This window comes from Malania oleifera, chromosome 13 (assembly GCF_029873635.1).
Source record: "Malania oleifera isolate guangnan ecotype guangnan chromosome 13, ASM2987363v1, whole genome shotgun sequence".
Classification (NCBI taxonomy): domain Eukaryota; kingdom Viridiplantae; phylum Streptophyta; class Magnoliopsida; order Santalales; family Ximeniaceae; genus Malania; species Malania oleifera.
This window is the reverse complement of record NC_080429.1, coordinates 1608601-1634499: the sequence shown is the minus strand read 5'-3', so window position 1 is coordinate 1634499 and position 25899 is coordinate 1608601. Positions and strand designations below refer to the sequence as shown.

General features: G+C 36.1%; 1 protein-coding gene across 1 annotated transcript; it reads left to right on the top strand.

Moving 5' to 3' along the window:
- On the top strand, positions 1-25899 carry LOC131145619 (uncharacterized). Its single transcript, XM_058094793.1, has 7 exons — positions 1-480; positions 3052-3201; positions 3287-3424; positions 5370-5486; positions 23131-23400; positions 23689-24167; positions 24917-25899. Exons 2-7 carry the CDS (start codon positions 3159-3161, stop codon positions 25214-25216), a joined length of 1347 nt encoding a protein of 448 aa, XP_057950776.1. The 5' UTR covers positions 1-480; positions 3052-3158; the 3' UTR covers positions 25217-25899.

The window sequence follows — 25899 nt, the reverse complement described above, 5'->3', positions numbered from 1 at the left end:
TGCTCTGTTATTGCAAACGGGGAATTGGGGAAAATAGAAATTTAGGGAACAAAGCTCGGTGAAAGTAGCTTGAAAGTCTCAGACCCTGAGCGCCACCATTCACGGTGGCCGGCCTCACACCCTCAAAGGCTCAAACCGCCGCAGCTGCACTACCTGACTATGTCCGATCAATACTAGCCACCATAGCCGTATTTCAGGAGCCCCCTTCTTATCAAAAGATTTTGCGAGACTAGAGCTATCTCTAGCCAAAAACTTGAAGTTTCAGAAAGCAAAATTGTTTGAAAATTCTAGGTTGTGAATGAGGTCGAGGGCAGGACTAGAAACGGAGAAGAGCCAAATTTGTTCGTTCTTTCGTATCTACAGTTTGATTTCTCGTATTTTGTTGGCTCTTTTGACTATGGACGGTGGATGAGCTCTGTATTGGTTTTTTTCTCATATGCTTTACCGTATGGACTACAGTATGATTTTCTGGCCAACGAGGTAAGAAATGAACTTTGCAATTGAAATGGCTACGAGGGCATGAATAAAATTCGAATAATTTCTCTCTTCAGCCCCACTTGGGTGCTGGAAAGATATATTTGATTACAGTGAATAGTAGTCATGTTTGGTTTGTGGATGGAATGGGAGTAGGAAAGGGATGGAATGAAAATTTGAATGAGATTGAATGGGAAGCATTATGAAAGTCTATTCCCTTTGATTTTAATCCATTCCTATGTACCTACGTGTATTTAGTAGCACAATTTTATTATTATTATTATTATTATTATTATTATTATTATTATTGCCTTTCTTTGCTTTTATTTTTTTAATCTATTCTGAGACGATGCAACACCCAGTGCGGATGTCATGCCATATTGGGTTCTTGGAGGAGCCCAGAAGGGTTTGTTGCAACTTGTAAGCAGCCTTATCACCATATTGGGAGAGGCTGTTTCCATGCATGAACCTTTGACCTTATGCTTAGAATCGTATTTAAATATAATTCAGTTGAGTTCAATTCAATTTATTTGGAAATTCAAGTGGTGCTACTTGGAATGCATAGGATTATGGGTGATTTCTATTGAACTTTTTGTTAGGTATTGCAAACAAAAAGAATATTACTCATTTTCCTATTTTATCCCTTTTCAAACCAGCATTTAAAGGGGGGTTTACAAATTAGAGCAATAAGAATATTCAATCCTGATTCTCACAATCGTCAACAAATTTAACCACTTCTTGGTCAAATTTGTGATTTTGATGAAGTATATTTTTTTTTTGTAGAATTTTGAGCACTTGATTTAATTAAAAACGAGAACCTTCTATCCCAAGTTATAGGGGTGGTATACAGGGCAATGAGGTGGGTCATTAATTGTTAGGATTTAAATGAGGTTTAGGTTGACCTGTTTATGAATGGGTGACTAAAACAACCCAAACAATTAATTAATGGGTTGTACGGTTACCTATTAATAAATACAATAAATTTACTTTAGATATTCTTGAATATTTCAAAAAATATGAGTAAAATTTTTTAAAAAGGATTTGATCTACCGTGCTCTTGCCATGACATTAAGGTGGAGTGTTGGAGATTTTTGTTGATCAGTCATGTCCGATAGCCCAAGTTAGACATCCAATTTCTTTGAATAGGTTAAATTTTGTTAAAAATTTGTACTTATTTTTACAATTTATTTTTTTTCTATTTAATATTTCAACAAATATGAGTTAAAAATTAAGAAAATATACTATTGTGGGGCATGGGCTATGGCATATAGCCATGGCTATGGATAATATTCATGAATTATGATTCATTGGAATGAAGTTTGGTTAGGCCTAGGTCAGTGGGCAAGTGTCAAGTAGGATGTATGTGTTAAATGGGTGACCTGAAGGGTACCCGTTAATCTAAAGGGTTGGGTTTGAGTTGACCTGGTTATAAATGGGTCACCATGCCTTAAATCCAAACCCAATCTAAATGGGTGCATCATGTGTCACTTGTTGGGCATTGGCCCATTTTGCCACCCCTGCCAAGCTGTGGCTTAGATTTTGGTAGGACACCAAGCCTTATCATTGGGTCAAGGCTTGTTCTCATCAGATTTATATTTTGAGATACGAGGTTTTGGTGTTCCATGCCCAAGGCACATTGGTTGGGACACATATGTGGCCAAGGTTTTCACTCTTCCCTTTCCTAGGTGAATGGAAAATTTTCAAAGCGTGTTTATTCATAGTCCCCAAAGTACAATGTATAAGTGTGCTTTTTGATTATTTTCCCCTTTCAATCCCCCCTGGCGAAAACAATGAAAAGAAAAAGAAAAAATAATTCCACTCTATTCCTTTTCCTTTAATTTTTTATTTCCTTTTCCTTCCTCGTTTGAAAAGTAACCAACCAAACTAAATAGACATAGCATAAAGACTACCTCTTTTGATGGTGTGACATTAGCATATATCCTATTTTTGGAGTGAAATGCATTGACAATAAGTTTGAATGTATTGATAGATGTACTAAGATTAAGAAAAAACCTTGGATGCATGCTTTCACCTGCATTTATCATTCACGATAATTCTAGGGATCTTGTGAAGTTGACTGAAACTAGGATATCCTGATTGGAAGACACACTAGCTATTATGGAGGCAGGATAAAATTTGGAGGCGGATAGCTGAAAAAAAATTCACACAACAATAGAACTTTCCCTGCTGTATGGGAAATTTACAAATCCAATGAGTCGTAGCCCTTCTGTCTTTCCCTTAGCACTGTAGGATTTGTTTAGTTGGCTAGAAATGATTTCCTACTTTGTAGCATTGAAGGACCATTATGCCATATCAACCATACATTTTCCTATATATGCTAAGATGATCATAAATTTAGTAGTTTGTATTTGGCAAACAATATATTGTTTCTATGGCTTCTTTATTGTTTATATATGGTGTTTGAAGATCCTTTCTCTTTCTGTTCCCTTCTGTTATCATTTATAAGTTTATGATGCAATAGCTTTCATGTTCAAGTTGAATTTACGTGTTAATGATTGTATATTTATTTGTGGTGCTGTTCAATTGTCAATATAACATCTTCAACTATATTTGAAGTGTTTTTTGTTGATGAGCTCAAGAGCGAAGTACCCTGCCTGGAATTCCACTCAGATAATTCTGAAGACAAAAGCAAGTCTAACTATCCAAGAAACTATGACGCTTGCATGGACCTCTTTCAAGCACTGAAGAAAATAGCTAAAGTTGTAGGTGGGTGAAAATGAATAATATGCTTTGTGTTTTATATGCTTATGTCATAAAAGTTGAGGCTGAGCTCCTCAGTCTCTCTTTGCAGTTAAGCCCTATAAATCTCGAAGCTTGTGCCCATCTCCACTCTCATGTAGGGATAGATCAAGCAACTCTATCCTTCAACCTATGGGCAGGCTGAAAACTGATGAGGAGGATCAGCAGCAGGAAAGCAGTGCTTCTCTAGGTAAGGATCATTACCTTATCAGGAGAACCATTCTGTCATCATCAAGAAACACTTAGATTTGGTATCTGCATTGTGTATGGTCCATAAATGTTCAAGAAGTTTGTGACTGTGATCTGTGCAAATATTTTGGCCACACTTAACTTTTAACAATTTTAAGTGATTTGTTCTTTATGTTGAATGGATAAATGACTAAAATAAAAGGGCAGCCTGGTGTGCAAAGCTCACAAATATGCGGGGTCCAGGGAAGGGGTGGGCCACGGTGGGTCTACAGTATGCCGCCTTACCTTGTTTTTTGCAAGAGGCTGATTTCACCCCTCGAACTCATGACCTCTAGGTCACACGGCAACAACTTTACCATCCATTTTTTTCTGGGGATTTAAAAATTGCAGTGAAATTGTTTTTAAATTATATGCATAGATACTTATACACATGCAACCATATCCATGCCGTCATCCATAAGCATGCAAGACTAATACCAAGGAGCAACCTCCCTATTTTGTAGTTAAGATAAAAAACAGGTGAATGATCATGTTACTTAATTATTTCTTGGACTATATTTCTCATAAATTTTCATACATATAAGTGGATGTTAGATTTTCCAGGACTAAATTCTGAGATGACAAATTCCATTAGGCACACAACTTGCTCTGTGGAACACTCTCTAGAACCAAAACACAGTTACCCACATGGCTGAAAATTACCCTAGAATATCTGAAGAGGTTAGAATAACTGCCTATGCACTCTACATTCTGCATAAAATAATGATGCATCAACGTATAGAAAAAGGATCGAGTCCCATCCTTGTGTCAGTTCCTTTTAGTTCAAGAAGTTCGACATATCTTGTTTCAAAACAGTTTAGTTTTCATGACCCCATTCAAATTTTCTTTTGAAAAGCCAGTCCCAAATTCAGGGGAGGATGAGTGCCTTGTGGGCAGTTGATTGGAAGCACAACATTTTATGAATCATGAAATTATAATTATGAGAGGAGAAAAGAGATTCCTGCAGCTTCCTAGCTGGCCCACACCAGTTGGGCATGGGCATAATAGATTTGTTGTTTGTTTTTTTGGAGTTTTTTTTGTTTTTGTTTGTTTGTTTGTTTCTTAATTTAAATTTTTTGTTCTGTTCTGTTTTTACTTTACTTTTTTTTTTGGTGGGAGGGGGGGGGGGGTGTTGATGTTAAGGCTTGTAGTTTAAAATCAATATGGATGTCACCAATAGACTTGAAATCCATCATCTCGTGTTCTTGGACATCAAATATACAAAGGTCTACTTAGTTTTATTGGATTTATGAACTATGCAGAATTTATTATATGTGCCATTTCAATAAAAAGAATGCTCAGATTGCATGCAAACTGCTTTATATTTATCTTTTTTTTTTTTTGAAGATATAACTAAGGGGACCAATGAGGCTAACATGGCAGTCTAAACTTTACACAAGGATAATATAAATTATTTGTTGAGGAGTGGGGTTAGCCTGGTAGCCCCTTTGCTTCACCTTGGTGCTCCCCTAAGCACTTGGGTTTGACTCATCCCGTCCAAGATCCGGATTCTGTTGTGACCCAAAAAAAAAAAAAAAAACAGGAGTAAAATTTTTAATTGTTCATGCTTTAATGGTTTTTTGATATACGACTTATTGTACATAATGAGTTTGGGTTGTAGTTCGATTAGGAAAAGTTTGTAGCTTGACATCAGTTACTCATTTTGGTACTATGAGTCTTTGATAGTTGAAGCCTGGTGCATTCAGTCAACTTGATTTATAATACTCTATTATCAGTGTCATTTAGGATAAAGCTGAGAGAGACAGTGGTAATATTACCATGTTAAGCATCATGCATGTTTCAATTCAAACCCAACTGAGCCGTGCTACTTTGAGTTGGGTGGCTGTTAAGTAAAAAAGTTGACTATGGAAGATTTCTACTAATCCTTTTATTGACTTTTTGTCAAGGTGGTATCCCATCGAAGAAAAAACAAGATGAAGGCCAATATTTTCCATCCAATTATAACGTGTGTAGTCTACTCTTCAAGCTTATGATGAAGGCACTGCTAATTGTTTTGGGACTTGGTATGTTTCTGTGTATATCCTTCAGATCCTTGACAGTTTGTTTGTACATTATTCCTTGAATTAATATTTAAGTTTGTTCCATTACTGTACAGGAGTGAGAGTCCATTCATTTACTTCTTGGGGCTTGTAGAATGCATGAAAACTGTTCAAAAGGATAAATTAATAGGAAAGGCTTTCAAGGGAATCCCTTTCCTTGAGCTGTTGTTGGCTTTTCCTAAATTCCAAGCAACAGTTCATAGTCATAATTTGAGGCCCAAACTTATTTATGGTTAAGTACTTGAACTGTTTATGTTTTACATTCTATGTCTTACAATTTATTAGACTATTGTCTCACCCTCCACCTTGATAAAGCTCATTGGTTAATCATTGACATGTTTGAAGCTAAAAGTTAAATTCATGGTATGGTTTGGCATGATTTGTTGTCTCCCAAGAAGTTGAATTATTGACAGGGCTTTTAGAAACGAATTGTGCTCTTAACTGATTTTGTTAAGAGGCTATATATGTCTTTTAGTATTATTATTATTGAGTGTGTTGGTATGTTAATTAGTGAGAGTTAGTAAGGGTAATGTCATTAGAATGTTTTGAAATTTGTATTATAAATAGAGGGAGAGACCTATCTTCAAGTTAGGTCATTCATTTTTAATCAAATCTTAACATGGTATCAAAGCATGATCCTTTCTAAACCCTATTTCCCTCAGCCGTCGCTGGAAAACACCATGTTCTTCCCTAATCCACCTCCATCCCATACTAAATCACAAAACCAACCATATAACCATAATCAGAACCCCCTGACGACCCACCCCACAAAACCCCATCGCCAGAGGGCACTCCACGGGCTCCCATGCGCCGACCAAATGCTGGCAGGGCCGACCTTGCACGCCAGCACGTGAGAGCAGTTCTGGCTACTTTTTTATTTATTTATTTATTCCTTTTCTGCCATCCTCCAATTCCTTCTTTAGGCTGTATTATAAAGCTGTTAGGCCAGTTCTTTGCTAAAAAATTCAACCTTTTTCGACCATGCACTCGCGTTATTCCGTTAATTTTTGTTCAGGGTTTGTGAAGGCTTCCTTGTGATTTTTTTTGGAGTCATGGCAGCATTCATATTTTCAGTTGTGAGGCTGTAGCAGTGCTATATCCGTCGATGAGTAGTTCACCTTGTCCATGATTGCGTCGGTGCTTCACATGGTTTGTGATTGTTCCGATTATTGATTCTTCTTCTTGTTTTTGGTGTGGTTGCTGTTTGTGAGTGCTGTGGCAGCACTATATCCATCTATGAGTTGTTCACCTCATCCATCATTGTGTCGGTGCTTCACATAATTTGTGATTGTCCCAATTAGTTTTGATTGTTCTTCTTGTTTTTGGTGCGATTACTGATTTGTGAGTGTTGGAATGGAATCAATGAAAACCAAAAATTTGTTTCCTACATCGCTGCCGCAAATAATGACTCAAAATTTGGAGGGAAAGAACTATGTTTAATGGTCTAAAGCTGTTCGGATTTATTTAGCAGGATTAGGGAAATCTGACCACTTGCTCCAATCTGAGTCTTCTGATGAGAAGAGAAAAGACGTGTGAGTTCAAGAAGATGCCTTGATTGTTTTCCTTTTATAGAATTCGATAGAGCCATAGATTGCACAAATGTATTTGCATCTAGATACACGCAAGGAGATTTGGGATTATGTCAAACTTCTTTACTCTAGTAACATTAAACGTATGTATGGTTTATCCCAGGAGTACTTTCAGCTACACCAAGGAGATAGGAGCATTGCAGATTATTTTGGAGAGATGAAGTATATTCATGAGGAGCTTAAGGTCATGCAACCTATAATTGTCGATGTTCATGGGATGCAGAAGCAGAGGGGGTAGATGACAGTTGTTCGTGATCGAGCAGGCTTGAGACCTGAGTTTGGGGCATTTCGGTCCCAGATGCTCAGTAGTGCTGAGCTGCTATGTTAATGTTTATTCTCATGTCCTTCGTCTTGTTCTTGCATCTGGCTCTGAGAGGACAGCCTTTAGTGCAGAGAGTGATTCTAGTTCTTTACCAAACAACTGCAAAAGTTATTGCAGTGGTTCAAGCAGTCATAGTGGTAGAGACGAAAGAGGCAGAGGTACTCCTTGCAAGTGCACTCATTGTGGATGGAATAATCATAGTGTTGCGACATCCCGGAGTGCGTGTGCCCCGGGGTCAGCAAAATAAAAATTATTTTATATTTTCAGGAAAAAATAAGAATGGAGTTGCCACTAACCTTCTAGTGTGGTTAGAACACTTGATTACTACCCAATTAAAGGTAGATTCGGTCTGCGTTACCAAAGCCGGGATCGGGAGTTCGGTTACGCAAGGGGAAGGTGTGAGCACGCCCTGCGCGCCCATTCTTATGAACGATACCTAATTAATTATGAAATTATTTCAAAATAAATTTGAAAAATCTTTTACTTTACTCCCCTTATGAATTTACAAAGTGCAAATAAATGGGCCTCAAACAATATACAATATATATATATATATATATATATATGTATAAATTCCCTCAGAACTGGGATACATGAAGCTCAAAGAGCTCATACCATTTTTTGAAATCATAGGGATAAAATAAAAAATATTTAATAACAAAAATATCATAATACCAAAATAATAACAAGTTAATACAAATACAAAAAATAACGCAATTGAATATGTGTATACTTCAAAATGGAATAATAATGATGATGATAGTAACTAACAATAATAATAATAATAATAAATAACGATATTAATAATAATAAACGCTATAATGGTAATAATAAATAATAATAATAGTAGTAATATTAATAGTAATAATAACAATATTATTAATAATAGTAATAAAGGTAATATACAATATAATAGTTACCTTTAATATTAACATACAATTAAGGATATGCACAACACACACATTTGTAAATCGTTAACTAAAGAAAAAAATCAAACTTAGGGTAGGGAAACCAATGAGAAGGCAAGGAAATTGTAAAATTATGGAAACAAGTTATTTCTAAAAATAATATATACCTATTTAGTATGGTCACCAAAATTAATATACATCCCTAAACATATAAACGTTAAACATTAAACATATGTCATAATAACAAACACCCTAAATAAATATAACCATTAGTATGACTAATACTTGCTCGACATCTATTGCAAAATATTGTATACAACAACAACAAAATTAAGCCTTAGTCCCACTAAGTGGGGTTGGCTATATGAATCCTTTTCCGCCAATTTATGCAATCATGGACCATTTCTTTTGATAGATTCAAGAATATTAAATCTTTACTATCTCCTCCCAAGTTATTTTAGGTCTACCCCTACGCCTTCTACTGCCCCCCACAGTAACTAAGTCACTCTTCCTCACAGGTGCACTATAAGGCCTACGTTGCAAGTGTCCATACCATCTGAGTCGTCCCTTCCTTATTCTATCTTCTATAGGAGTTACACCTAACTTACCACGAATATGTTCATTCCTTAATTTATCTTTCAATGTTATACCATTCATCCATCTAAGTATCCTCATCTCAGTAACTTTTACTTTTTTGATATTATGTTTCTTTGTCACCCAACATTCCGCATATAGCATAGTTGGTCTTATAGCTGTCCTATAAAACTTCTCTTTCAATTTTAAGGGTATTCTACGATCACATAGCACACTTAAAGCACTTGTCCATTTTACCCAACCTACTTTAACTCTATGCATTACATCATCTTCAATTTCTCCTTCAGCTTGCATAATAGATCCAAGGTATCGAAATCTATAAGTGCTATTTATTTCTTCATCATCAAGTTTAACTTTGTCTCCAATATTCTTCCTATCATTACTAAAATTACACTTCATATATTCTGTTTTATTTATACTTATCCTAAAGCCTCTAGATTCCAAAGCTTCTCTCTATAATTCTAAACTCAGCCTCTACTCCGTTCCTAGTTTCGTCAATTAATACAATATCATCTGCAAACAACATACATCATGGAACCTCCTTTTGAATACTCTTAGTCAATTGGTCTATCACTAAAGCAAAATGATAAGGATTCAAAGCAGATCCTTGATGTACACCTATGGTAATTAGAAATTCTCTAGTTTCTCCATCTATAGTCCTTACACTAGTCATTACTCCATCGTACATATCCTTAATGACATCGGTATACCTACAACATATACTCTTTTTTTCTAAAACCCACCATAGAACTTCCCTAGGTATCCTATCATATGCTTTCTCAAGGTCAATAAATATCATATGCAAGTCCCTCTTCTTTTTCCTAAACTTTTCCATTAATCTTCTTAAAAGATAAATAGCTTCTGTGGTAGATCTCCCAGGCATAAAACCAAATTGATTTTCTGAGATCTTCGTTTCTAACCTTAATCTTTGTTCAACTACTCTTTCCCATAGTTTCATAGTATGACTCATAAGTTTAATTCCACGATAGTTATTACAATTTTGAATATCTCCTTTATTTTTGTATGTAGGTATTAAAATGCTTTTCCTCCATTCATCTGGCATTTTTTTAGTTTTTACAATTGCATTAAATAAATTAGTTAACCATATAATTCCGTTATCACCTAAGCATTTCCAAACTTCAATTGGGATGTTATCTGGTCCCATAGCTTTCCCTTTTTTCATCTTTTTTAGTGCAAACTTAACTTCATTAACTCTAATTTTGCGAATAAATCTTATATTTTTAGTCTTTTCCTCATTTGACAATTCTAAGTTTAAGCCTTCTATTTGGTTTTCGTTAAACAACTTACTAAAGTAACTTCGCCATCTTTCTTTAATATCTTCATCCTTAACCAAGATAATATCATCCTCACTTTTTATGCATTTTACATTTCCTAAGTCCTTGCTCTTCCTTTATCTAGCTTTAGCAAGTTTAAATATATCTCTTTCCCCTTCTTTTGTACCTAATCTATCATACATACTATTAAATGATCTATATTTAGCTTCACTAATGGCCATTTTTTCATCTTTTCTTGCCTCCTTATATTTTTCAAAGTTATCTCTATTTCTACATTTTTGCCACGTTTTATACCAAAATTTTTTTGTCTTTATGATTTTTTGTACATCTTTATCCCACCACCAACTTTCTTTTCTATTTTCGAGAATCTTCCTCTTGATTCACCTAAAATCTCTTTTGCTATCTTTTTAATAGAGCTAGCTAATCTATTCCAAAGAGTATTTGTATCTATCCCATCCTTTAAGGTCTAATCCCCATCTTTGATCATTTTATTTTTAAATTTTATTATATTTTCTCCTTTTAGGTTCCACCATCTAGTTCTCCTACATTGGTTTATTTTATCCTTTTTCTTTCATTTTTTAATACATATATCTAACACTAAGACTCTATGTTGTGTGGTTAGACTTTCACCTGTAATAACTTTACAATCCTTGCATGATAAACGATCTACCCTCCTAGTTAAAAAAAAATCTATTTGACTTCTTTTTGTCCACTTTTAAAGGTTATTAAGTGTTCTTCTCTATTCTTAACGCAAGTATTCATTATACTAAAATCATATGACATAGCAAAGTCTAAGATCATCTCCCGAGACTCATTTTTGTCTCCATATCCATATCCTCTATGTATCATCTCATAATTTTTATTATCTCTTCCAACGTGTCCATTCAGATTTCCTCCTATAAATATTTTCTCAGTCCTTGGTATGCCTTGTATAATACTATCCATATCTTCCCAAAATTGTCTCTTAAGATTTTCTGCTAAGCCAACTTGAGGAGCATAAGCACTAATGATATTTATTATCTCTTGTCCTAATATCATCTTGATTTTTATAATTCTATCTCTTATTCTAGTTACATGCACAACGCTATCTTTTAAGTTTTTGTCTATAATAATGCCTATTCCATTCTTATATTTTTCTTTTCCAGTGTACCAAAGTTTAAATCCTGATTTATCAATTTCTCTAGCTTTCTCCCCCACCAACTTAGTTTCTTGAAGGCATATTATATTAATTCTTCTTCTAATCATTGTATCCACAATTTCCACGCATTTACCTGTAAGTGTCCCTATAATCCAAGTTGCTAATCTAATCCTAGTTTTCTGAACTAACGTCTTTACCTGCCCACGTTCAGAATGATGTAGGAACCCTCGCATATTTGACACCGTACCCGGGCGCCGACACAGTGCGTTGCTTCAAGGCAACGACCTAGCCCACCCTCGCCCCACTTTTCGCTACACCCGGGTGGTTTAAGTGCAACGCGTCGCTTGTAGGGGACGCCCCAACAAATATTTGGTAAGGATTCATATCATAGTGATCTGACAAATTTTACGCTAGCTGTCAGCTACCTAACGTAACCCTCGTCCTTAACCCGGGCTTGGGACCGGCTGTGTGTGAAAAAATTAGGACATTAAGTGCATCACAGGCAGAATTTACTGCTAAATATTGTATCCTAATATATATTCATTATTTAACATGCATAGTAAATACCCTAAAAATAAAAAACCTGAATAAATATTATCACGGAAAGAAGAAAAAACCTGCAATAAGAAAACAAATTGACGTAAGATATGTATATATATATATATATATATATATATATAAAGCACCTAAATAAATATTATTCTAATAAAAAAGAAAACTCCTGCAATGAATTGACGTTAAATATATATATAAAACTTGAATAAATATTATTATAAAAAGAAATAAAATCCTGCAATAAATAAAAAAAATTGAGGTTAGATGTATACATAATACTTGAATATACATTATTAGAAAAGAAGAGAAAAAAAATCCTGCAATAAAAAAAAATAATGAATTAACATTAGATACATATATATATATATATATATATATATATATATATATAAACTCAACCATTCAATAGGCACAGTACATACAGTTAAAAAAAAAAAATTAAAATTTTGAAACTCAAATAAAACCAAAATGAATGAATATATATACATTTACATATATATATATATATATATATATATATACCTGTGCATGCTCAGTGTGTGTGTGGGTGCATGATGATGTTGTGGGAGATGCATGATGGTGTTGGTTTGCAGTAGATGAATGTGTCTGACCCTGAGAAAAAATTCTGCTGCTTAAAGAATTCATTGGATGCTTGCCTTTCATGCCTCTTGGCTGCCTTTTGCCTGCCACAGTCGCGTGTGTGAGTATGTATGCAGTGAGTTTGCTGCCTCCCTTCCTTACTCACGGCTCCCCTGCAAACAATCTCGGGTTTCTGCTTCCAGTGTAGCAGTGCGGCTGCCTGCTGCTGTGAATGCTTGTGCCCACGGCTCCCCCCTTATTCTTCTGCTGTGCGTGTGTGAATGCGAGTGAGGTCATGACCGGAAGAATGGTTGGAGTATGGTGACAGTAAGGTGTGAGAGAGATGGCCGGCTGGGATGGAAAGTGGTCGTGGGTGATGATGGAGAGGAAGCAGAGGCTGCTATGCAGCCGTGTGTGCGTGAGGCAGAACAGGTACTGTGGCTGCTGCGGCTGGGAAAGAAAGAAAACGAGAGAGAGATTGCTGGTGAGGTGAGATGGAGAGGAGAAAGAGGGAATATGGTCTGCGGCCTGGAGGCCGTGAGGGAGAAAGAGAGCTGGAAAGTTAGGGTTTTTTTTTTTTTTCTTTTTGATTGCTCCGCCCCACCTTCCGTGTTGTGTATGTTGCTGTGTTTTTAAAGGAGGAAAAGAAACCCTAATGTGCTGCTGCAGCCCCCATGCAAGAAGCCCCAATTATTCTCACTATTAGAGAAGCCCGGCACCAAGAAGTAAGCTTGGATTCCCAAAAACAAAGAGAACCCGGACTCAAAACGACTCAAGTAAAATAAATAAATAAATAAAATAAAAGGGCTCACAAATCGAGACTCAATTTTAAAATTTAAAAGGACTTTAATTTAAAATACTGGGACTCATTTTAAAATAATCGGGACTCAATCAGATACCAAGACTCAAACTAAAAATACTAGACCTCAATCTTAAAATACTTGGACTCAATTTAGAATACCAAGACTCATTTTAAAATAACCGGGACTCGATCGGATACCGAGACTCAAATTAAAAATACCGGGACTCAATTTTAAAATACTTGGACTCAATTTAGAATACCAGGACTCATTTAAAATAACTGGGACTCAATTGGATACCAAGACTCAAATTAAAAAATACCGAGACTCAATTTCAAAATACTTGGACTCAATTAAAAATAAAATGGGACTCAACTGGGGGAAACTTTTTTGGATAAGCCTAAAACTTTATTAATGTTACTATTTGATGTAGGAAACTTTTCATTTTTGTTGCTATATGTTGTTTGTATGCTTTGTTTTTAGTTTTTTTTTTAGTTTTTTTCAAAAGACAAGGATCTGGGGGTGGCTATGTATTTTGATAAATTAGAAGAACTTTGTTTGCATACAGAATATTTTGAGGTTTGGTGAAATTTGTTGTTAGTTAGACTTGATTGCCAAAGTTCACTTCATGGGCATTAGAAGAGAAAGGAACTGAAAATAAAACCGGGGGGTGGGGGGGAGGGGGGGGGGAAGGAAAAGGAAGTGAAAAAGCTTTCATTTTTCTTTGGGGAGAGGAAGATATTCTGAACCTTTTATCTTATGCTGTGCATGGGATTGTGGCCCTGTGGCCCATCTCTTGACTTCCCAGAAGGGAAGCCAAGATTTCAACTCCCATTACAGGAAGTTTTGTATGTGTGCATGTCTGTGGTTTTAGGGTGTGGGTATATCTACCTTTGAAAAAAGACTTTTACCATATGCCGTTGATCCATGCATAACTTGATTATTAAATATTTGACAGAAAGGAAATAGAACCTTATCTTCTTTCCCATCCTTTCTGTCATCGCCTATAAATGTCCTAGGGATTGCAGTGTAGCTTAGATACCTTTCTCTCGCATCCTGCCCCATCTTGTTGAAATTCATAATCTTCATAACCTCATGCCATATGCAGTTTGATTCTAAAGTAAATCATTCCCACAACCATTTTGCAACCAAAGCAATGCTTTTAGGCACCAGAAGTCTTGAGGTTCAAATTTGCCCATATGGCCCTCTATCAACCTCCCATCCTATCAAATGATCTCTCCTGCCAAAAGTTTTTATTTGCAAATATGCATAAGAGTGTGGGGGCTCTTTCGTATCATTCTGTTTTCTATTTCCATAGTGATGAGACAAGTGACAACAACTCATTTCTCTACATTGCTGGTCTTAGCTGTTATGGGTAAAATTGGAGACCAGATTTTATAATTTTCATTTGTAGTGGTCCTAGAATTCACTTGTGTGAATTAAATCATTATATACACAATTTTTTTAATGAAAAATGAAAATGAAATTACCATGTGAATATAAAATAAAATTGAAATAAAAATATCCATGAAATTTCTCAAAAAAGTTTGAAAAATCATCCAAAAGATATTTTCACCATTTTCAACCATCATGTACTATTTCTTGGAGAAATAAGAGGTGAGTTTGAAAATATAATAATTAATCAAATGATCACTAATATTTTTTATTTTTTAATTTATATTGTTTTGCATTTTTATTATTCTAATCATATATATATATTTTTCATTTTTATTTGATCCAAGGACAAAAATGAACATGCATTCAATTAGGCTTTTTAAATTTAAGTGTTGAGAGTATTAACAGTTTAGTTTTGAATTTTTGTTCCGTTTTCATACTTTTTTTTTTTTATAATGGTACCAAAGGACTCCCTCTGATATGATCAAAATAGTCATTTCAAAGTGAGTGTGGATCTGTAGGTAATAGCAGTGGCAATTATGTTGACATTTTGTCAGAAGTATGATTACCTTAGACTTCCAATCACCATAGGTGTACATCAAGGATCTGCTTTGAGTCCTTATTTTTTTGCTTTAGTGATGGACCAATTGACTAAGAGTATTCAAAAGGAGGTTCCATGGTGTATGTTGTTTGCAGATGATATTGTATAAATTGATGAAATCAAGGACAAAGTAGAGGCTGAGTTAGAATTATGGAGAGAAACTTTGGAATCTAGAGGCTTTAGGATAAGTAGAAATAAGACAAAATATATGAAATGTAATTTTAGTAATGATAAGGGGAATATTGGAGACAAAGTTAAACTTGATGATGAAGAAATAAATAACACTTGTAGATTTCGATACTTTGGAAATATTATGCAAGTTGAAGGAGAAATTGAAGATGATGTAATGTATAGAGTTAAAGCAGGTTGGGTAAAATGGAGAAGTGTTTCAAGTGTGCCCTGTGATCGTAGAAGACCCTTAAAATTGAAAGGAAAGTTTAATAGGACAGCTATATGACCAGCTATCCTATGTGGATCGGAATGTTGGGCGACGAAGAAACATAATATCCAAAAAGTAAAAGTTGCCGAGATGAGATTGCTTAGATGGATGAGTGGTATAACATTGAAAGATAAATTAAGGAATGAACATATTCTTAGTAAGTTAGGTGTAGCTCCTATAAAAGACAAGATAAGGGAGGGACGACTCAGATGGTATGGACACTTGCAACGTAGGCCACATAGTGCACCAGTGAGGAAGAATGAGTTAGTTACTGTGGGGGGTAGTAGAAGGGGTAGGGGTAGACCTAAAATAATTTGGGAGGAGATAGTAAGGATTTAATATACCTAAACTTGTCAAAAGAAATGATCCATGATCGCATAAATTGGCAGAAAAGGATTCATATAGTTGACCCCACCTAGTGGGACTTAAGGCTTGGTTTTGTTGTTGTTTTGTTTGTTTGTTTGTTTGTTTCCATAATTTTACTATTTCCTTGTCTTCTCATTGGTTTCCCTATTTTAACCCTAAGTTTGATTTTTTTCTTTAGTTAACGATTTACAAATATGTGTGTTGTGCATATCCTTAATTGTATGTTAATATTAAAGGTAACTATTATATTGTATATTACCTTTAATACTATTATTAATAATATTGTTATTATTACTATTAATATTACTACTATTATTATTATTATTTATTATTACCATTATTGTGTTTATTATTATTAATATCGTTATTTATTATTATTATTATTATTATTATTATTATTATTATTATTATTATTAGTTACTATCATCATTATTTATTCCATTTTGAAGTATATGCATATTCAATTGCGTTATTTTTAGTATTTGTATTAACTTGTTATTATTTTGGTATTATGATATTTTTGTTATTAAATATTTTCAATTTTATCCCTATGATTTCAAAAAATGGTATGAGCTCTTTGAGCTTCACGTACCCCGGTTCTGAGGGAATTTATACACACACACACACACACACACATATATATATATATATATTGTATATTGTTTGAGGTCCATTTATTTGCACTTTATAAATTCATAAGGGGAGTAAAATAAAAGATTTTTCAAATTTATTTTGAGATAATTTCATAATTATTTAGGTACCGTTCATAAGAACGGGCGCGCAGAGGGTGCTCATACCTTCCCCTTGCGTAACCGAACTCCCGATCCCGGTTTTGGTAACGCAGACTGATTCTACTCTTAATTGGGTAGTAATCAAGTGTTCTAACCACACTAAAAGGTTAGTGGCGACTCCATTCCTATTTTTTCCTAAAAATATAAAATAATTTTTATTTCGCTGAGCCCGGGGCACATGCGCTCCGAGACGTCGCGACACATAGTATTGAGTAGTATTTGGATCTTCACGGTAGACTTTTACGTGTTGCCAATGCAACCACTGCTGACTTCACGCCACGTGTTGGTCAAGTGGGGGGCAATTTACTATCTCTATGTCAGAGGAAGAGTATTCCAAGTTCCAGCAATATCAAGTGTTACAGCAAGCTTCTCTTCCCATTGCATTTCTTGCCCAAACAATTAATGACTGTAAAATAACAACACCAAGATCTGCTTTGAAGAAATGATTGAAGAGATAACACAAAGTTTTATTACCGCAATCAGATTAAAACAAACTGTCCAACCATGCGCTCACTAAATGAGCTTCAATGGCAAAAGGACAACAAATAGAAAAACAGCAGAGGACACAACTTGCAATTGAGATGTGTGCTGTGCTTCGGTTGGAGGGGGTCTTATTTATAGCCTCTGGTCCGTGGAAGAAACACATGGGTGGCTCACCTACCATGGTAGGTGGCGGTGGTTGCCGTTCACACTGGTAGCCGTCGCTCACCTACTGTGCTCACCGTTCACACTGGATAGGCCATACCGTCCCCAGACCCCGCAGTATGGGGGGGCTGCCCCCGGACCCCCGTGTCTAGGATGGGAGCGTCTTTTGTCTTCATAGTATCATTACGGTCTACCACTTCGACCTCATCTGAGCCATACGTTAGGTAAGTGTGTCAATCAACTCGTGGGAGGTGGGCATTGCACACATATATATCAACATTGACACAGTATGTCTGTCATCCAGTATTTCTTGTTCTAATCCTTAGGTCATAAACTATACTGCTACTGATCATATCACAGTATACCTAGCTTTTACTCTTGCTGATGGATTCACTACTGTAGTCAAGGGAATTGGGACTGTAAATCCCACTTCTTCTATTTCTCTTCCTTCGGTTTTATATATTCCCAAATTTCCTTTCAATCTTATGTTTGTTAGCAAAATTTACTAAATCCATGAATTATTTAGTGACATTCTTCCTTGATTCTGTGGTTATTCAAGATTTGAAGACAAGGAAGATGATTGGCGAAGGGTGTGAAGCTGGTGGACTCTGTCACTTTGAGCCGCTATCTCCTTCTACTACCTGCACTACTGCTATGGTGGTGCCACACGTTTCCAAATTCGTTGTCATTTGGGTCATCCTTCATTGGAAAATTTAAAATGTCTTATTCCTAGTTTGAGTTATGTGTCTAGTCTCGATTATGATTCAGTTGGGAAAGCACCACCGTGTTTCTTTCGCTTTTCGGGTCAATAAACGGACTGCAAGCCCTTTTATGTTAGTTCATTCAGATGTATGGGGTCCTAGTAGGGTCGTGTCCAAGTTGGTTTCCGGTACTTTGTAACCTTTGTGGATGATTATTCAAGAATGACTTGGTTATATTTAATAAAAGATCGTTATGAGTTATTTTATGTATTTTGTGCCTTTTGTTTTGAAATAAAGACTCAATTTGGTTTGCCAGTTCGAATACTTTGAAGTGATGATTCTAAAGAGTTTTTTAGTGCACAATTCACTACTTATATGACTTAGTTTGGTATTGTTCATCAATCATCTTGTGCCTTTACTCCTAAAAAAAATGGGGTTGCAAGGTGGAGAAATAGACATCTTCTTGAAATCACTCGCACTTTACTTTATCAAATGCTTGTACTTAAAGTGTTTTGGAGTGATGTTGTACTTATTGCTTGTTATTTGATCAATAGAATGTCATCCTTTGTTCTTAGTGATAAAATTCCCTACTCCATTCTCTTTCCTATTTCACCTTTATTTTCTCATCCTCATATATTTGGGTGTGCGTCCTTTGTTCACCAACTAACTCCTAGGGTGGATAAGTTGGATCCTCGTGTTATAAAATGTGTCTTTTTGGGCTACTCATATACTCAAAAGGGATATCATTGTTATAGTCCTGTGTTTCATCGCTTCTTTGTCACTACTGTTGTTACCTTCTTTGAGTCTACACCTTACTAAACCTAGTCACTGAGCGCTTCTGAGCTCAATGAGTCTCTTCTTTTGCCTAATCTTTCAGATTTTACATTGTTGTCCTTGCCCAACCAACCATATAAGTCTCCATGTAGTTTTGAGTCCTTTTCATCGCCTTGATCATCCTAATTTGCAGGTATATTTATGACAGTGGCTCCAAGGAAGAGAGTCCCCTCTAGCTTCTACTACCACACCTTTGGTTTCCTCATCTGATGATCATGCTTCCTATGATGTTGATCCTCCTATTGCTGTTTGGAAAGGTAAACGCACATGTAATCAACACACCATTTCCAACTATGTTTCTTATGACTCCTTAGCACCTTCCTATTATTGTTTTGTCATTGATCTATCATCTATTGCCCTTCCTAAATCTGTTTTGAAAGCCTTAGCCCATTTAGGGTGGAGGGATGCTATGGTTGAAGAGATAAATGCTTTACATGACAGTGGTAGTTGGGACTTGGTACCTCTTAGTCTTGTTAATTTTGTGGTTGATTATCGGGTTTTATATTATGAAAGTCAACCCTGATGGTTCTATGGCTCATCTAAAGGCCTGTCTTGTTGCTGAGGGATACACTCAAGTGTATGGTTTGGATTATTCTGATACTTTTTCTCCGGTTTCCAAACTTACATCAGTATGTATGTTTATCTCCTTGGCTACTAGTTTTCACTAGCCTTTGCATCAGTTAGATGTAAAAAATGTCTTCTTGCATGGTGACCTTGAGGAGGAGATTTATATGGAGCAACCACCATGGTTTGTTGCTCAAGGGTAGTCAGGTTTAGTGTGTCGGCTCAAGAAGGCTTTGTATAACTTAAAACAAGGTTGAGTTTGGCCTTTGACGGTGTGTTGTGGATCATTACGTGTCTTATTGTCATACATCATCAGGTAGGACCGTAGGATCCTTCTTGTTGTTTATGTGGATGATATTGTTATTACAGGTGATGATGATAAAGGTATTCGAAGTCTCAAACTTTTCTACATACTAAGTTTCAGACCAAAAATTTGGGACCGTTGAAATACTTCTTGGGTAGAAGTATCGAGATCTCGTATCGGAATTGTTGTCACAAAGGAAGTATGTTCTTGATCTGTTAGATGAAATTGGCTTGTTGGGATCTAAACCAGTTGATACACCCATGGATCCTAATAGCAAGTTAATGTCAGATATAGGTGATTTGCTACCTAATCCTAGACAACATCAGAGACTTGTTGGAATGTTGAATTATCTCAAAGTTACTTGTCTGGATATATCTCTTGCAACAAGTTTTGTGAGTCAATTTCTAGATTCTCCAAGGACAAGTCATTGGGGTGTAGTAATTCGCATCTTGAGATATCTTAAAGGTGCACTAGAGAGAGGTCTTTTATATCGCGATCAGGGTCACACTTATATCCATGGATATATAGATGCAGATTGGGCTGAATTGCCTTCTAATCGGAGATTCACCACCGGGTATTGGATCTTGGTTGGTGGTAATTTGGTTTCTTGGAAAAGTAAGAAACAAAATTGTGGTGGCAAGGTCAAATGCTGAATCAGAATATAGAACTATGGCTCACACAACTCGTGGACTTGTCTGGTTGAAGTCGAAGAACATGTTGGAAGAATTTGGTTTTCCACATTCTCAACCTATGAAGTTGATGTGTGATAATCAAGCTGCTCTTTATATTTCCTCCAACCCATTCTTTCATGAGCAAACAAAGCACATTGAATTTGATTGCCACTTTGTTCAGGAGAAACTTGTGTAGAAGCTCATTACAATCACTTATTTGAAGTCAGACATGCAGCTTGCTTATTTGTTTGCCAAAACATTGGGGGGTACTTGCGTTAGATTCATTTGTAACAAGTTAGGATCTTATGACATTTATGCTCCAGCTTGGGGGGGGGGGGGGGGGAGTTCGTGGTTTTTTTATTTTTTATTTTTTACGAAATACCCAACTTTATTGATACCCCTCACTTATGGTAGAGGAAAACGTGGTTACAAATATGCCACAAGGGATTTACAAAAGCCTAACAAAAAACCAGCTTAGGCACCAAAATTAAAACAAGCCTAACAAAACCTGAATCATTAACCAACTAAAACATCCAAAACAAGCCCAAAAGAATTCAAAACAAACAAACACAAATAAAAACAAATTTCCTGCAAACTAAAGACAAAACCTGCAAAACAGAACCCGAGGAAAACAAAGAAAAGCCAAAAGATGACAAATTAAAGACGAAGGCTTGGAATATTCATCTTATCCATACAAATTAGATCCCTCATTTTACTTGGTATCTCATCTCCTACAAAATATCTCGTCGTGTTGCTTCTTTCGCCTTGACGAGTCAAGAAATCTGCCACCTGATTACCTTATTTAAATTGGTGCTTTATAGAGAACTAAAGGTCTTGTATCTCCTCCTCTAACAATTCCCAAAAGTCCCATAAGTACCAGGAAGAGAAAATTCCAGAAGTGATCCAACCTACCACCAAGTTAGGTCATTCATTTTTAATCAAATCTTAAGAGGGTTTAACCCCCATGGAATGGAAAATGAAATCAATGTTGACTTTGGGGAAGTACTAATTTTTGGAACTCCGTACGTGTCCATGTATTTTCTTTAGATCATTGACAGTTTGTACCTTATTTTCTAAATTGCTATTTAATAGGTGACCATTTAAATTTTATTTCATTACCGTACAGGAATGAGAGGTCCATTTATTCGCTTCTTAAAGTTTGCAAAATGAATGAAAACTGTTCAAAATGATAAATGAATGATAGGAAAGGCTTTCAAGGGAACCTACTTCCTCGAACTGTTATTGGTTTCCTTGTTTTCCAAGCATGGGTCATTGGTCATAATTTAAGGCCCAAACTTATTTATAGTTGAGTACTTGCAATGTTTGTGTTTTGCATTGTCTCTCTGAAAATTCTGTAGACTAGTGTCACACCCTCAACCATGATAAAGCTTCATTTGGAATTGTTGGTATGTTTGAAGCTAAAAGTTAAAGAGCATGGTATGGTTTGGTATGATAGTTGTCTCCAACGAGATGAATTATTGACAAGGCATTTAGAAATGAATTAGGGTGCTGATATCTGATTTTGGGTTTAGTCCCCATATCTTGCCGGGTTATTCTTCTCTCCAGTATATTGAGAACCTTGAAATTAATGATGACTTTTGTTTGGAATTGGAATTCCACTTAAATACATTGGACTCACTTGGAATCAGTGTGGATATTCCCAAAATTTGTGATAGTTCCATGAGTTGTAAAGGTTCATGGAAGCAAAAAGTTCAGATGATTATGTCTGCTTCCACTACTATATCTCAGAGCAAACTTCAATGTTGTTTGGTGGAATTTCCATTCAACGAGATCCACTAACACTTATAGATGCTTCACCAGCTTTGCTACTGGAATTTGGTTCTTTTAGGCTAAGGGTAAGATCATCAGCATTTAGGCTAAGGGTAAGATGGTCCACTACTGGATGAATTATTTTGTAGAGCTGGTGTACAAAAACAAATTTTAAATAGGTAATGGCCTTGGCTGGCAAACCTCTTTCTAAAAACAAAGGTTGGGACAGCACGTTTTGGTAAACAGCTTATTGAATCTTTTTAAAGCTAATTTTTAGGCTTTCTTCGAAGTTTTGGAAAGTTACAGCTGTGAAGATCTAAGATAAAAGCTAGTTTTTAACAGTTTATTCTACTCTATTGCCGCCCCGCCCCCCCCCCCCCCTCCCTCTTTTTTTATCCAGATGTCACACATTTTTCCTGATATTAAAAAATTTTACATGTATTATTTATGTTTCCTATGAGTCTTGCAGATGTGGAATGTTGTGCATGACACGATATCACTGGTAAAAAAATATGGCGTCGGCAAGCCATGTGCAAAAAGAGATAAGAATAAAGCAGAGAAATGAAGATGAATAAGAATTTTCTCCTGATTTGATATTTTAAATCAATATTTCAAACACATAATGTGATTTACTATGTATTTGTATGCTTTGTGGATCAAGTGCAGTAAAATATATTTGATTGATGATTTATGGTCCAACATTCATGCTACCTTCTAACCTGCTTGTCTGGCTGTTACGGCATGTAGGTTTTTGGAGGGTAAGGAAAATCCAAGAAAAGAAAGAGAGGCACACATGGGCTGTGCAGGTCATGAATGAACTGGTTCAAAATGCTTCTTTTTACAAGTATCATGATAATGGATGGTCTCCACCAAAAAATCTTTCACAAGAGGCTGCAGGTTGTGCAATTCCTGATTTCCCACCAGCCACAGATAATGTGGACACTTCCCAGAATGCAAATACAAATGCAGTCGTTAGTTCCTTGGTTGCAGCTCAACGCAAGGATCAAAACGGCTCAGGTAAGTACCTTTTTTATTTTGACACTTGTTTCTTTGTCAGGTGTCATCCAATTGTACTTGATAAGTGCTTGATAAGGTACATTGAAGTTGGGCTTACCATTTTGTATGAATCATCAATAGCATTGAAAAAAAAAAAAAAAACTAACCCTAGCTAGTTTATAGCTGCATCGTTTGTTCTCCAAAAAAAGGACCTGAAAATGATGTAGTCTCCTTTATTTATTTATTTTTAACTAATCAATCACAATTGAGACATCATCGTTTTACAAATTTTGGATTATACTTGTGTAGAGAAAAGGGATATGCCCATACTACTTGCTGCAAAGATGGGACTAACTGAGCTGGTGGACAAATTTCTGAATAATTATCCAGCTGCAATCCAAGAGTTAAACACAGCACAAAAGAACCTTGTGCTCCTGACATATGAGAAGAATCAAATTGGGGGACCAGGGAAGAAGGAAACACCCATATTAATTGCTGCGAAAATGGGAATCTCTGAAATAGTGGAGAAAATTCTTGACACGTTTCCTGTGGCTGTACAGGATTTGGACTCCAATAAGAAGAATGTTGTGCTTTTGGCAGTAGAGAACAGGCAGATCCTTGTCTACAAGCTCTTGTTGGGGAGGCAGCTTCTGAAGGAGAATGTGTTCCATCAAGTGGATGATCAAGGTAACAGTGCACTGCACCTTGCTGCAATGTTTGGAGATCATCGGCCTTGGCTCATTCCTGGTGCTGCATTGCAAATGCAGTGGGAAATGAAGTGGTACGAGGTATGTGTATTACCTGTTGTTGATCCTACATTATATAATGGATCAAGATCCGTTTTTGTGGAGTTAAAATTTTCTGTCTCTCCTTCCTATATTCTCTCTTTCTCATAAATAATTATGGCATTATTTGAACCTTGAGAAACAGACTGCTAGTCCACATTTAACGAACTCTAGGTAGCTCACATTTCACTAATATCTTCCTAATCTCTTTTGCCTGGCATTTGTACATAATTATACCCCTTTGCCTTGACTGTTAATAAATGTTTCGGCAATCCCTTGCAGAAACATTTTCCTTGATCTAAGAATGATTATATTCGAGGGCATATTTTCTATTTTGACAGCTTTTTGAATTTATAAATGGCAGTTTTTAAGTTCATCAAGAAAACTCTTAAAATGAAAAATTGTTCTAAAATTTTTTTAACCTTTTAAAAATGACAATTTTGAAGTTCAAATCACCAAGAATTTTATTTTTTTTGTCCAAATCCAAATGTTTGGGAGCTTAGAGTTTGGATGTTGGATGTTGGATTTGTGGGAATTTAGATAGAAAATAAAAAAATTCGTCCAAATTCACAAAATTCAAATCCAAGCCTCAAGTCCATGTGCCCCACACTGCCTTCTAGTTGGAAAACTACAGGGAGATGGCATAATAATGAGAGACAAGTGCACAGATGTGTGGTGCGGTTAATTGCTTAAATTTCAAATTTGATTGCTCAATTTTCAAATTGATTGTCTTAATCTTTCTGATTATGCAGTTTGTTAGGAACTCAACGCCAGCCCGTTTCTTCGTTCGCTACAACAAGAATGGTCAGACTCCAAAAGACATTTTCACCCACACACACACACAGACCTTGTCAAAAGCGGGAGTGAGTGGCTCTCTAAAACATCTGAGTCATGTTCAGTGGTTGCTGCCCTCATTGCTACAGTTGCATTTGCCACATCTGCCACTGTTCCCGGTGGTGTCAACCAAGATAGCGGCATTCCGATTCTTCAGAAAGAGGCAGTTTTTAGTCTTTTTGCGGTCTCTTCCCTCATTGCCCTCTGCTTCTCTGTGACTGCGCTTGTTTTTTTTCTTGCGATTCTCACTTCCCGCTACCAGGAGAAGGATTTCTACAAACAGCTGCCTAGGAAGCTGCTTCTGGGTTTAACCTCCCTCTTTGCCTCCATAGCTGCCATGCTGGTTTCATTCTGTGCTGGTCATTTTTTCGTACTCGAAGAAAAACTGAAGTACACGGCATTTCCAGTTTATGCACTCACTTGCTTGCCAGTGTCATTTTTTGCTTTTGCAGAGCTCTCATTGTACTTCGATCTTGTTTGGGCAATCTTCAAAAAGGTTCCCCAACGTAGCTATAAGGCGCTTGCTCACTAGTGTTTGCCTCATTTCTCTCTCTCTCTCTCTCTCTCTCTCTCTCTCTGTTACATTCTGTGTAAAAGAGACTTTGGTTTGAATTGATGCGTGTTAGGATACTAAAGTTTGATTTGTATGTACTCTAGGGAGTGAAGTTTACCAATTTGGTTGTGAAGAAGAGACAATTTGGTTTTAACACCACTACGTTCGTGATCCAGGAGCTCAAAGTTTGAATTTAGAATTGTGTGGATGAGAAATCCCATACAATTTTTTTGTTGTATTTCGTGAAACAAGTCCTAAATTTAGGTTTGAACAGACTTTGTTCCCGGATGCTATCTAAATAGTTCAGTGCTTTTTGATGAGTCAAGCCCCCAAAATGCTTTTGTTTAA